We start from the raw sequence: 14,322 nt of genomic DNA on the forward strand, positions 1-14,322 counted from the left end.
ATCCAGCTTTCTACAAATATAAGAATGTACAATCATAAAATCAAAACCAGTTTTTTAGCCCGTGCCTTCGGCACATCTGGGACTAAAAAACTGGTTTTAATCTTATAATTGTACATTCTATATCCGTGGAAAGCTGTTTATAATACGACGCGAGAAATAAATATTCCTATCTTTTAAAAAGCAATGCAAAATTTCCAATCTTTTGAGCCCTGATAAAGGTAGACAAAATATGAAATTATGCGCATGATTGGGCACCACATCTTGCATGAAAATTTACATCTACACATTTTATCCATATAATCCCTAATAAATTGTTCATTAAATCACATCTAAAGAAAATAAAGACTAGTTTTTTTTGTATATGCAACATTTATCTTTTTTGCCAGGAGAATGACAATGTATATAGAATACTTGGATATATAGTGAGTTTCTTGCATACCCTGTCCCTGACAAACTGTTTCTCCCAGCAGCTGGCTAATATAACGATACCCCCCTCTCCCTCTTATGACTTACCCTGTATGGAAGAAAAGTAGGAATAATGAGAAGTGGAGCACATGTCATGCATATGACCACCATAGTATCTGCAATTCTGTGACCAAACCGCTGCCGTCCTGAACAGAAAACAAATATTTAGCAAAAATCAAAAAAAAGGGGGAAAAGAGGTATCAGACAGACAGAAACACAGCTAGATAAACTTTTTAGAGACAATAGTATTAGTGGTTCTTTGGACCATAGAAATGACAAGAAAACATAATATAAAAAATTTGAAGAAGTCTATAAGGTAAAAACTATATGCATTATTTTCAAAAAGGCATAAAAGTACTACTATTACATGAGTATAAATATGAACAGAATTGAAAAATAACTGACGAGTGGTCATTGGCATTTTTGCACAAAATTTCGGGCGTTGGGATTGAATATCTTCACCAATATGAAGCTTGTACCTATATAATATTTAATAATAGATTACCTATAATAATAGAATGTACACTAAAATTAAAATCGGAAAAATAAACCAAGAAGGGATTAAAATCCTTGAGCCATATTTTGTTTTTAATCCTTGGAAATAAAAAAGAGAAACAGGAAAAAAGTTTAAAGTTGAACAAAATATTTCTCTGGTTAAATTTTTTACAAGGTTAATATTATTCTTAGATTTTTAGAAATAATAAACTGTTGTTTTTTTCAGTTTAGGCGCGTCTCTCTTTTGGACTGTGGAGTCCAGAGAATACGGCCACCCTGCTCCTCCATGAATTCCTTTTTTTGGCAAGTGCTTCAGCTTCTCCCCATGTTAATTCCAAATTAAAGAGGTCCTTTTCAGTGCTCCGCCTCCAGGTCTTTTTTGGTTGTCCCCGTTTACGTTTACCAGTGGTGGGGTTCCATTTTAAGCACTTTTTTGGAAACCTATTTTGTTCCATTCTAAGCACATGTCCTAGCCACCTTAGTCTTTTAAATTGCACTTCTGCTTCAATACTATTGCACTTGGTCTTAGCATACAGCTCAATGTTTGATATTTTGTTTGGCCAGAATATTTTGCAAATTCTTCTTAGGCAGCTATTGTGAAATGCATTAAGTTGATTTGTTTCAGTTTTCACAGTTCTCCAGCATTCAGCTCCATAAAGAAGAACTGATTTCACATTGCTGTTGTAAAGTCTGATTTTTGTTTTCAGAGCAAGTTTCTTTGAATTCCAAACGTTGTGTAGACTGTTGAAAGCAACCCTAGCCTTATCAATCCTGGTTTTAATATCAGCTTTTGAGCCATTTTCACTGCTGATAACACTCCCCAAATAGGTGAATTTGTTGCTTTGTTTCAATTGTTCACCATTTATTGTTATAGTTTGATCAGGGTTTGTAGGTATATTCATAATTTCAGTCTTCTTGACATTAACAAAGAGCCCGACTTGTCCTGCGTATTTGACTAGTCTATCTGTCTTAGCTTGTAGATGTTTAATTGTTTCTGAAATCAGTGCCAGGTCATCAGCAAAGTCCAGATCTTCTAGGTGTCCTAGTATGCCCAGATGGAGACCACGTTTTTTGTCCTCTGTGGTTTTCTTCATCACCCAGTCAATGACCAATATAAATAGAATAGGTGATAAAATGCATCCCTGTCTAACTCCAGTGCTTATTTTAAAGAAATCAGATGTCTTATTGTTTCCAACTGAAACACAGGCTTGGAAGTTGTCATAAAATTTAGTTATCATAATTATCATCTTTTCAGGTATACCATAACTTCTTAGTATTTTCCAGAGTGTTTGTCTGTGTATGGAGTCAAAGGCCTTAGAGAAATCAACAAAATTTACATGGAGTGGCTTGTTAAATTCAACACATTGTTCAATAACTGTCCTAAGGGTGAAAATTTGGTCAACACAGCCTCTTCCAGCACGGAATCCAGCTTGTTCTTCTCTTAGTTTATTGTCAATTTTCTCATCAATTCTGTTTAAAATAACTTTACATAGGACCTTGCTTGGGATAGAAAGCAGCATAATTCCTCTCCAATTATCACAATTATTCAAATCTCCCTTCTTAGGTAGTTTTATGATTATACCTTTAGACCAGTCAGTTGGTATCTTTTCTTGTCTCCAAATTTTATCAAAGAGATCAGTTAGAGTCCTAGCAGAAAGATCTATGTCTGCCTTAAGCATTTCGGCAGTTATCAAGTCAGGTCCAGGTGCTTTGTCATTCTTTAGACTATGTATAGCAGCTTTAACTTCTTGAATAGTTGGTGGTCGTGTGTCTATGTCTATTTCATGTCCTGGTTCTGGTTCAGCAGTAATTTCAGGTTCAGGTCTGTTCAACACTTCTTCAAAATGCGATTTCCACCTTTTAGCAACTTCTTTTTCTGTAGTGAGTAATTTACCATCTTTAGCCTTGATAGTTTCACCACTCTTGTTGTTATATTTGCCACTTAATTGCTTGGTTATATTGTATACTGTTTTCATGTTACCGAAGTCAGCTGCTCTCTGGGCCTTTTCAGCCAGATTGTCAATGTAATCTTTCTTGTCTTTCCTTGTGCACTTTTTGACTTCTTTGTCTTTAGCAGTATATTCAGCTCTTAAATTGCCCATGTCAGCCAAATGTTGAGCATTATGAATTTTGTTTTTAAGCTTCTTTCTCTCTTCTATTTTGTTCCATGTTTCTTCAGAGATCCAGTCCTTTTTCTCTGGTTTCTTGTGTCCTAGGATTTCCTTAGCAGTAGATTGAAAGTTTTCTTTAATTGAAGTCCATGTGATCTCAGTCTCGTCATTTAGGTCCTCTAAGACTTGAAATCTATTTCTGAGTTTTAAGACAAATTCATTCTTTATCACTGGGTCCTTTAATCTTGAAGAATCATATTGTCTACCAATCTCACTCTTTTTATCATGGCCAGTACGCTTCAGCTTTAATTTAATCTTACTGACAACTAGTTCATGGTCACTGAATATGTCGGCTCCTCTATAGCTCCTACAGTCTTGCATTGACTTGACCCATTTTCTATTGATCATGATATGGTCAATCATGTTTCTTGTTTGTCCATCAGGTGTTGTCCAGGTATATTTGTGAATGTTTTTGTGTTGGAATAATGTACCTCCTACGACCATATCATTATTTAAACAGAAATCAAGTAAAAGTTCTCCATTTTCATTTCTTGTACCTATGCCAAAGTGTCCCATTGCATTTTCCACTCCAGTCCTGTCAGTTCCTACTTTAGCATTCATATCTCCGAGAAATAGACACATTTCATGTTTGGGTACTGAGTTTCTGATTGATTGCAGTTGATCATAAAACTCTTGTTTTACTTCTTCACTTTTGTCATTTGTTGGGGCATAGCATTGGATAAGGGTCAACTTGCAGTGCCTTGATTGGAATCTAGCCTTAATTATTCTGTCTGATATAGGTTTCCAGTCTATTAGTGAATTGACATGTCGTTTTTGAATAATTATAGCAACCCCATACATATGTTGACTTTCATGACCAGAATAAAGTATTAGGTGGCCATCTTTGGTTGTGGTTTGTCCTTGTCCTGTCCATCTACATTCTGCAATTCCAAGTATTCCGATATTGTAACTTGTCATTTCTTTAACTACTTGGGCTGTTTTAGTTGACTCATACATTGTTCTAACATTCCAGGTTCCTATCTTACAGCTTTGCTTAGAACTTATTGGTCCTGTCATCAAGTTGATAGCTTCCTTTCGGATTTCACCATCATCTTTCATATTCTCAGTAAACTGAGCATCAGTTCCAACAGTTCTTGTTTCATGCACACCTCTGGCTGTGTTAAAGCCATAAGTGTTTGAGGTTTTGTGGGTGGTTTCTGTAACTGTGGGGATTTTTACAGGTAGGATAGTTAGTCCTACGCAAACCTTTCATATCCCTGGAAGGAAGGGTGACTGGTAAGGGGAGGGACGTCAATATCCCCCAGTTCTTCAAGAAGTACCTCCTGCCCTTAATAAACTGTTGTACATTCACAATTATGATAAAGAAAAATAATCCCAGCAGTATATTAAAACTGTTTCTTTGTAAAAGTTTAGACACTTTAACCCAATAAGATTTAATGAAGTTCCCCAAAGTTTTTAGCCGACCTTTAAGAGGAGTTCATGAAACCTTGAATACAAGTTTATTGTACAATTTTATGTCCCCTCGCTTCCAGCGAAATTACTAAAACGTGCTGTACATTAGGGTTGGGCCGGATACTTTTTTGGCCGGATACCGGATACCGGATATCCAGCTGATTTCAAATGCCGGATATCCGGTAACCGGCCGGATATCCGGCAAACATCCGGTTATCCGTCCAAATTACCGGATATCCGGCCGGATAACCGGCCAAATTATCAGATATTAAAGTAGTAAAAAAAATTTCTTCAGAAATCTTATATTAACCCATTAGTGCCGAACTGGGTTTTAAAACCCGGTGCCAGAAAATGTAAAAAAACCGGTTTTCGGCTTCATAATTGCATCATTCTCAGTATGAATCCCCCCTCTACTACCCTGGCTTTCATTTCCCCCTGGAGCAGGTAGTTTTGCTTACTTCCGTTTGCCGGTATAGATCAACAAAGTTTGAAAATCATGAAAATTCAAAATACCCCATCTAACTTTTTTGTTTTTATAGTAAAGTCGCTGATTTTTTTCATTAAATCTAAAGTTTATTGACAAGTACATCTATTTGTGAATTCGTTTTATTTAAATTATTATTTTTTATATGATTTTTTTATGGTTTTTTACGCCCTATATAGGCCCGGTTCGGCATTTCCATTTGGAGTCTGAAATTTTTATTACCCGGTTTCACTAATAGATTTTTTTTGACAACAACAACAAAACAGGGTTTTTTTACCCGAAATCGCCGGCTAAACACGAAATTTGAAATAAATCGCTTCGTATTATACTTGTAGCTCTTTAGATTACATGAGGTTGTGTAGTTTTCAATTACGGATCGTATCAAAGTTCTAAAAAGTGTTCATCTCACTTTTGGCGTTTAAAAATTACATTTTTCGATTTTTGGTCAAATTAACCGGGTTTATACAGGTCAACCGGGTTTTAAAACTGGGGGAAAGCACCAAAAACGGGTGTTAATGCCTGGTTGGTATTTATGGCCAAGCCGAACTGGGTTTTTTTGCAACTTTCCTGTGCACGCCACTAGAGCAAAACAAAAAAATACGAATTCCGTTTTGACCATTATAAAGCTTCCCTGAAACTTACAGCTCGATCGGCCCATAAAAGTGGCGCTCGGCACTAATGGGTTAATTTACATAAAGGTAAACTTATTCAGAAAAAATGTTCTTCTAGCTTCAATAATAAGAAAATTATAGCCATTTAAGATTTTAAAAAGCAGAGATTTTTGGTGTAAAGTATAAAAAATTATAGAGCCGGATATCCGGCCGGATAGTTTCAATATCCGGTATCCGGCCGGATATTGAAAATGGCCGGATATCCGGCCGGATATCCGGCCACACCGGATATCCGGCCCAACCCTACTGTACATTGGAGCATTATGTCCTTGTATAATTTTAGCGAAACTGTTGTAAGAAGATAAAGAACCAAGCATAATTTTATAGAAGCTACGCTATGAAAAAGTTGAAGCAAATCCTGGCGCAAAACTTGAAGTTTAAAAGCCTCAATCTAAACAGTTGTCAAATTGAATTAATTTTTGCCAAACCACAATGGTCTAAAAGCAAAAGTTTTACTGTGCCCACAGGGTGATTTATACAGAAAAAAAATACAGTTTCCATTTTTAAAAAGAATGAGTACATCAATAAAAATAATCATGTCAGTGTACCATATGCTTGATTTAAAAATATTTCACCAATTCTCAGCCCCTATCTTCTAGATAAAAATTCTTGTATGACGTCTTGTAACTATTACCCACTAAGGCCACAAATAAAGTAATAGACGAATAAGATAAAAATACTTATTAAAACTAGGGTTGGGCCGGATATCCGGTGTGGCCGGATATCCGGCCATTTTCAATATCCGGCCGGTTACCGGATATTGAAACTATCCGGCCGGATATCCGGCTCTATAATTTTTTATACTTTACACCAAAAATCTCTGCTTTTTAAAATCTTAAATGGCTCTAATTTTCTTATTATTGAAGCTAGAAGAACACTTTTTCTGAATAAGTTTAACTTTATGTAAATTTATATAAGATTTCTGAAGAATTTTTTTTTTACTACTTTAATATCTGGTAATTTGGCCGGTTATCCGGCCGGATATCCGGTAATTTGGCCGGATAACCGGATATTTGCCGGATATCCGGCGTTGGCCGGATATCCGGCCGGTTACCGGATATCCGGCCGGTTACCGGATATCCGGCATTTAAAATCAGCCGGATATCCGGTATCCGGCCAAAAAAGTATCCGGCCCAACCCTAATTAAAACTTTGTATTCTACAAAGTAAGAAACAAGAAACAATATCTTATTTAGAGTTTATTTAAAATATAAGGGGGGGGGGGTCTGTGCTTAACAAGACACTTTAAAGGGAAAACGAGCTATTGATTCCCTAATAAGTAATAAATTTGTTTTAATCTCTATCATGAACTACCCGGCCCCCATTGACAGTTCATAAAATAAGTAATTGATGAGAAACTTTTGTTATTGTAATTTTATAATTTCCCCATTGAAAAGGAAACCTATGTCTGCAAATAAAACGAGACTTTAATCAGTTCACTAGTTTTTGTCTGCTCTATACAGGGATAGTCAGGGATAATATTACAATGGATGATATATTCCAAATTATGATAAATAAAATTACCCCTTCTCTAGACAACTGGAAAGTTACGATCAATCAAAGCCATAGAATGAAAGAACGCAGGTATAGTCAATAGGAAAATTAATTTGAAAAAAATATTTCTCGATTTCAACTATTCTTTGGAATATGACTGCCCCCTCCCCTTAAAGTCAGCTAAAATTATGAAATAGTTTTTTTTTCAGGCCTCGGCAGCCGCATGTAAGCCTCAACGAAATAGTCATATAACTTTAAAAATTCAGCTGGATATATAAACAATGAATCTTTTCGAGAATTTATTTTTGTCTTACTAGCGGGTTTAAATTTGAGGCCTATACGCGGCAGCCGAGTCCCATTTCTTCCTCGAAAGAATTCAGTTGATGGTTACAGCTGTAATGCACGTATTTGTAAACAATATAATGTGCAATGTCCCCTCCCTCCCTTGGTTTCACTAATTCGACAAGGGATAATAATTCTGAAAAACAATCTATCTATTAATACTAGAAAAAAAACAGTGAGGAAGAGTACATTTGTCTGTAATTAAACTGGTATACGTAGTCACAGCTTTTACCAACACGTTCTCTCATTCTTTTATCCTAAGATACTTTTATTAAATCTTGATTGGTTGGTTCAAACTAGAAGTGTTCAAACTTTATAACCATTATTTTTATTCTACAGAAGTGGTACTTTTGTTTGTTATCAATTGAAACGTACATTGTCTTATCTCTTAAGATCCTATTCCTATGATAACTTATTTTCTTATGGAAGAAAAACTTAAGAATCTAGGATATCTTATGTTTGTTTTTCAAATATTTTTCCTTCTCCTAATATTTCCAGACTATCTAAAATCAGTGTTATCCAAACAAAACTAAAATTGGTTTATGTTGACTTTACTTTATCTGACTTGGAATCTATTCGACATAAATGTGATGGAAGGTAAAAAATTCCTTTTAAATCACAAAGTTTCTCATAAAAATGTCAAGAATAGGTAAAACCAGCAAGGATAAAAAATAAAAATAAATATTTTGGGTCAGATAAAAAGGTCGTCATTACTACTAAGATAAACCATAAAAAAACAGGTGAGAAAATTACCATAGCAAATATTTATCTGCATTAATTCAGGTGATGCCTATGGTTTATTCAGCTATAAAATATACCTAACAAATATCGATTTATATTGCTAAAAATAGTTTTCACATATTAAAATTTATAAAAAACAATTACTTCTTAATCTTAAAAAAATTAAATCGATAAAAATTAGGATTTTTGAGGGGGGGGGGGGGAGTTGAGATATATTCTCCCATCTCTCTTTAAATACTTTTATATAACTGTTAATGGTAGGTAATGTGTTAATGGATTCTTGAAAACAGTTAGTCTATAGGAGAGTATATTTTATCTAGAGAATAAATTATAAAATCCAATTTTTAATGGATTTTTATAAATACCTATTCATTATATTGTGCATGTACCTATAAAATATAAGTTATGTCCATGATTAGGTAGTAGGAAAAATAATTTTTATTAGGGCATACTTATATACACATGTAAATGTACAAGGCATAGAACTATTTCAACAGCCTATAAACCTTGTACAGTTATATCCAGGTAGCTAGATATTTCTCAAAAATAAAGGAATATGAACTTCTAAACATTTTATTCTTCTTTCCTGGGAAAATGGGTTATGAATATGGCTAGAAGGAATGAAACTTTAAAAATAAGAATTAAAGCCGAAGCTTGCATGAACCTCAACTAGAAAATATATATTTCATTGTTAAAATATTGCATTGTATTAATGTGCCCAATAAGAAAATATAATTTTCAATTCATTTATGAACCAAGACATTCCCCCTAGATATTAGGTACTACTCAAAAGTCTGGTAAGTATTATCTGACTTTAAAGTTGCACCTGTGACCTCCCAGTTATCAAGCGGGCGCTCTACACTTTGTGCTACTAGAAACAAAATCATAAAGGGGGGGGGGGGTAATGCAACCATCTCGTAATCAATGATTAAATGGCACTTAGAATTCTAAATTCGATCTGAAAATTTTCATAGGTAATCCTTGGTATGTCTATTTTCCCTAAATCGAACAAAAAGTTGAAAAAGGAAAGGCTGGCGGCTCAGCTGTTTAGCCGTTTTTTGCCTTTTTTTAGGGCAAATTCATCATTAATTACGTAGGATGTAATCAACTTTTTAAAAACATATCTTTGGTTTAATTCATGTTAAATGATATCAATAACCATTTTTAAAATTTCTTTTTATAAGGTTTTTAAGCAATAAAAAGTACTATGTGGAGATAGGTTTCGTGACTAATTTGCTCGTAAGATAGCAAAAAAAATGGTAAAACGGCTCAGCCGCCAGCTGTTAGCCGTTACTTTTCCAACTTTATGTTCGATTTAGGGAAAATAGACCAACCAAGGATTATTTATGCAAAATTTCAGATCAAAATTCGAATTCTAAGTGCCATTTAATCATTGATTACGAGATGGTTGCATTAAAAACCCCCTCTTGTATGATGCCTGCTTGCCACGCGACAGAGTGTTGATGGGTTCGAGTAATTAGTGTGAGATGACCTTTAGACTTATAACCATGCACAGAAAAGTCTTTCAAGCAAAAATACCAATCAGCAAAATGATTGTCTGTTTTTATAACTAACAAATCTTGGTGTAGAATTAGATAAATAAATACTTCTTTCTTTGTTTACCGTGGCTTGTTAGACCTTAAACTACAGAGGCATGGACGACCTTAAGGGCAATTCCAAGGGTGAATATACAAGACCTTTTCTCCTTGATTATAATATGATTACATAACTAGGCCAATATTTCCGCCAGACAGTTTTATTGATAAAATTCTTTATATTTTACAAAATTCACAATATTACACCAATCTTTATATACACAAAGAATCAGTTTTGCCCTTTTTTTTATCAATATTATGATAGAATTAATGACACAAAACTCAATTAAGTTTTTAAAAATCTGTATATAAGCATCTATACTAAGCGAAGAACATACAAACAATTTTTCAAAAAGTTTAAGATAAAAGGGTTATAAAGGTAGATATGTAAGATTAAGATCAAGCGTTACAAATCTAAAATTACATTTGGAGGGCAGGTCATTACTACTAAGCGTTGCCCCCCCCCCCCCTTCCTCTAAGATAAGTAAAGGTTTCGTGATTTTTTATTGATTTTTGAATATATTACGGACATAAAAGTCAAATTTTCTCTTTCTTTTTACATCATAGCACAATGAGGGCTTGACACAAAGATGGGTGGACAAAGTAAGTTGTGTTTAGATGCTCTTTAGTCAAAAAGTTTTAGACGCCATCCTAATTGATACCTAAGCAAATCTCCCAATTACTTCATTGATATAAATTTATGAATCTTTAGGGATAAGACAATAGAAGACAAATTATCAATGATTATAAACATTATTACCCAAAATCATGGATTTAAAAGTGTGGTAAAGTGCTAATTTTTTTTTTATAATCATGGTTTAATTAAAGTACCCATAGTTTTAAAGCCAATAATGAGAAAACTTTGGATACCAATACAATCTATAAATCTGGTTAGATTTTATTGAATTTAAAAGGAATGCCATGTTTGATGTTGTTTTGTTTTAAAATAAAAAGTTTTTCTGCATAATTGAGAGACATAGGAAAAACATCTTGATTGCAACTTCAAGGCGGAATGAGAATTTTATTCTGAAAATTATGTTTTCCTTAGTACAAATTTTTTGAGAGAAATCAAGGATGGATTGAGGGATACGACATTAGACGATAAACAATATAATCTTCTCAAAAGTTTATGCGTAAAAGTCTGGTGAAAAAAAAATGTTTGTAAATCAAATGAATCATTTTTAAAATATTTTTTGTTGTTGTTGACAATTTATCTTTTTATCAATGGACTTAACTTATAAAAAAAGGTGTAATCTCGCTGAAATAGACTCAATAAAATATTCTAATATCATTAGTGATCTTAGGGGATAAGACAATGGATGATAATTTGATATCGTGCCCATAACGACAAACAAAGTTACCCTGTAGAATAAAAAAGTCTGGAGACTACTAGTTTTGAATCAACACTTAATTAAAGTATCCAAAGTTTTCGAGCCATGGAATGAGAAAACAAGGATATAAACTTTGGGTACCAGTGTAATTTATAGTCCAAAATCCCCTGCCTACCATCCATATTGGTTATTTGTGAAATAATCCAAACTAATTCTTTTTAAGAAAATCCAACCATGGTAATTCAAAAGTCAGACAAAAGAAAGGAGAGTTGAGACAGGTTAAATTTATGCAAACAAATACAAGCTTGGTCGAGATAGAAAGAATACAAGGACAATTAGGTTCATTAGAGGGCAGCAAAAGCTAACAAAAACTTTTGGTGTTAAAAGTAAGGGCCCTATAAAAAATAATCCTATCATACAAAGTAGTAAGGCTTCTTTTTTTGTTTAAGCTTAAGATCTCAATGACTACTGATACTATGTAGTTTCTTTTCAGATATAAGTCTTGGGATAGTTGTAATCTATTTTTATAGACCCTCTCTGCCCCTAGAGCTAGAGGCGTAACCTCTATCTATAATACAAAGTAGCTTGATATCTCCGTCATCCGTCTGTCTGTCCGTCCCTTAAGATCTCGGTTACCACTGAACCGATTGGATTCTACTCCTCATGGAATATACCTACTGGTCATGTGGTGGTTTTAGGCTATTTTATTGGAGGGTGGGACATCAACAACCACACAAAAAAAAAATCCCCCACCCCACACCTAGGGGCGAAGTCGCTAGTTGTTGTATAAATTAAGTGCGTACGTTCTTCTTAATTAAACATCATATCTAAGGATTGAACGAATAATATTTTTATGTATTTTTGCCTGTCTTTAAATGGAAATAGAAATAGTATGTTTATTCATTTCAGCTAATCTAGAACTTAGCAAATAAGAAAATAATAGACAATAATGGAAAAGATAGGATTATAATTATTTATTATCATCGTTTGCCAAAAAGGTAGCTTTGAATTAATAATAACTAGCGGCTTCGCCCCTAGCCTCTAGGGGCTTTTTCCCTAAAAGTTCAGGGGAGAATTAAAAAAATTTTGTTTACATTTTTTTATATATTTTTTGTACCTTATACCTTTTTATAACTCTTTATAATATTTTATAACTCTTTATAACTTGTTATAACTTTTTATATTTATTTATATTAATTTATATTTTCTGAAACCATTGTATTTTTTCTCTTTTTTAATGTTTTTAAAAATTTCTTTGCCATTAGCCTTTTTGGGGCTTCGCCTCTACAGGAGAAGGAAGGTTTCACAATCTTTTTGAATTTGAAAAAACAAAGTTTAAAAGAAAAAAAGAAATTTGAAAAGAAGAAAAAAATTTAAAAATATAAAAAATATAAGAAGGTATAAAAAAGTATAAAAAGATATAAAAAGATATAAAAAATTATAAGAATTTATAAAATTATATAAAAACATGAAAATTGGAAAAAAATAAGAAAATTTTTTCTTTATGGGGTGGGGTTTCATTTTTTGGGGGGTTGGGGGTGTCCCATCCCCCAAGAAAATAGCTTAAAACCACCACAGGACCAATAGGTGTATACCCTAAAGAGTAAAATCCAATCGGTTCAGTGGTTACCGAGATCTTAAGCTTCAGACGAACGGACGGACGGACAGATGGACGGACAGACGGACGGACAGACATCATTCTATTGCCTCAAACACTCTACTCTACGGGAACAGTAAGAAATGAAAATTAGTTGAGCATGTTCAGTATTTGGGTCGTATCATATAGAATATGCGTTAGAAACTCATTGAGATACATTTTAAGCTTCCCAGATTATTATAGAACTATTAGGCTGTTTGAGTACTATAAGATTTTTCAGCAACTTTGTATCCGCTCTGTGAGAAGGAAACTGCACTGTTCTGACATTTAATCAACGTTGGAATCTTCTTATTCAATTCCAAAACTTTTTCCATTTGCCGCCGCTTTTATCCCAAGGTTTTGTTGTTGCTAGTGTGCATACATAATAGGAGAACTTGAAATTGAAATGTAAAAGTAGTATTGACAATATATATTAAATATATAAAAAATGTATAGGGCATATATCACAATGTACTCAAATAAGTAACAAAGATAAATAATATAATATCATTTTAAAGATGAAATTTTAAAAACTACATGATATAAATGAGAGGAAACGGTATAAAGTGTTTTCATTTCAATTTTGTATTATTCTAGTCTAAATACCTAAATTAGATGTTATGTAAGAGAAGCAGTTTTGTAGTTTTAGTTGTGTTAAAAAGATAGATCTTTAAAGGGACATCTTTTTTTAAGGTTAGAAGTTTTTAAAACAATTTTTAGAGGATTTCCTAAGTACATGAAATAATCCACGAGAAATTAAAAGAAAAGCTTCGCAAACAAAGTTTCACATTTCTTATAGCAAGAGTTTATACTACACTATCAAATACATTTCATTGGATTTAACTATCAAGGTGCAGTGATTGTAATCCTATTATATAAAGTAGTAAGCTTTTTTTGTCTGTAGAGTAGGATTTCGCTAACCGCCGAACCGATATGGTTCTCCTTTACAATGAAGCTTCTCATAAGTCCAGGGAAGGTTTTGAAACTATTTTGGGGGAGCGTACCACCAACATCCGAAGAGGGAAAATTATCCCCCCACCAAATAAATATTATATTTGATAAAATTAAAATTTAGGGTGGAGTGGGTCGACTCTTCCCCCTCCCCTTTCAAGGGCCACTAGAGGCATCTAGGGGCGCAATCGCTAGTGATAATATATAGATAGGAAGAACGAATGAGAGAGTGTACGAAAGATGAGAAAAAGAAAGAAAAAAAGAGAGAAATGTGTGTGTTTGATTCTTCACGAGTTGAATGAGTCTCACAGATAGAAGCAATAACAAACATAAGGACAGCAGGCAAAAATAGTTTTATAGAAAAGCTTTGCTAACAAAAAAAATCTATTATCAGCCTGTCCCTTAAAATGTGCTATGTTGAGACACAAGACAAGTTTTTCTATTTGGAAAGTTAGTTTCACAGGTTGAGAATAGTTGTACACATATATAATTAATCAATCTAACCATCAAACAAACAGATCACGGTGTTTTTCT

General features: G+C 33.6%; 1 protein-coding gene across 1 annotated transcript in view; it reads right to left on the bottom strand.

The window, feature by feature from the left end:
• The window catches only part of LOC145329957 (uncharacterized), a 41,322-nt gene that overhangs the window by 10,112 nt on the left and 16,888 nt on the right, over positions 1–14,322 (bottom strand). The window contains exon 16 of the mRNA XM_080174448.1: positions 514–611. Within this exon, the coding sequence (XP_080030574.1) occupies positions 514–611 (98 nt within the window). The remainder of the gene's footprint in view (positions 1–513; positions 612–14,322) is intronic.

Source organism: Acartia tonsa, chromosome 10 (assembly GCF_053477335.1).
Source record: "Acartia tonsa isolate MP-2025a chromosome 10, ASM5347733v1, whole genome shotgun sequence".
NCBI classification, from domain to species: domain Eukaryota; kingdom Metazoa; phylum Arthropoda; class Copepoda; order Calanoida; family Acartiidae; genus Acartia; species Acartia tonsa.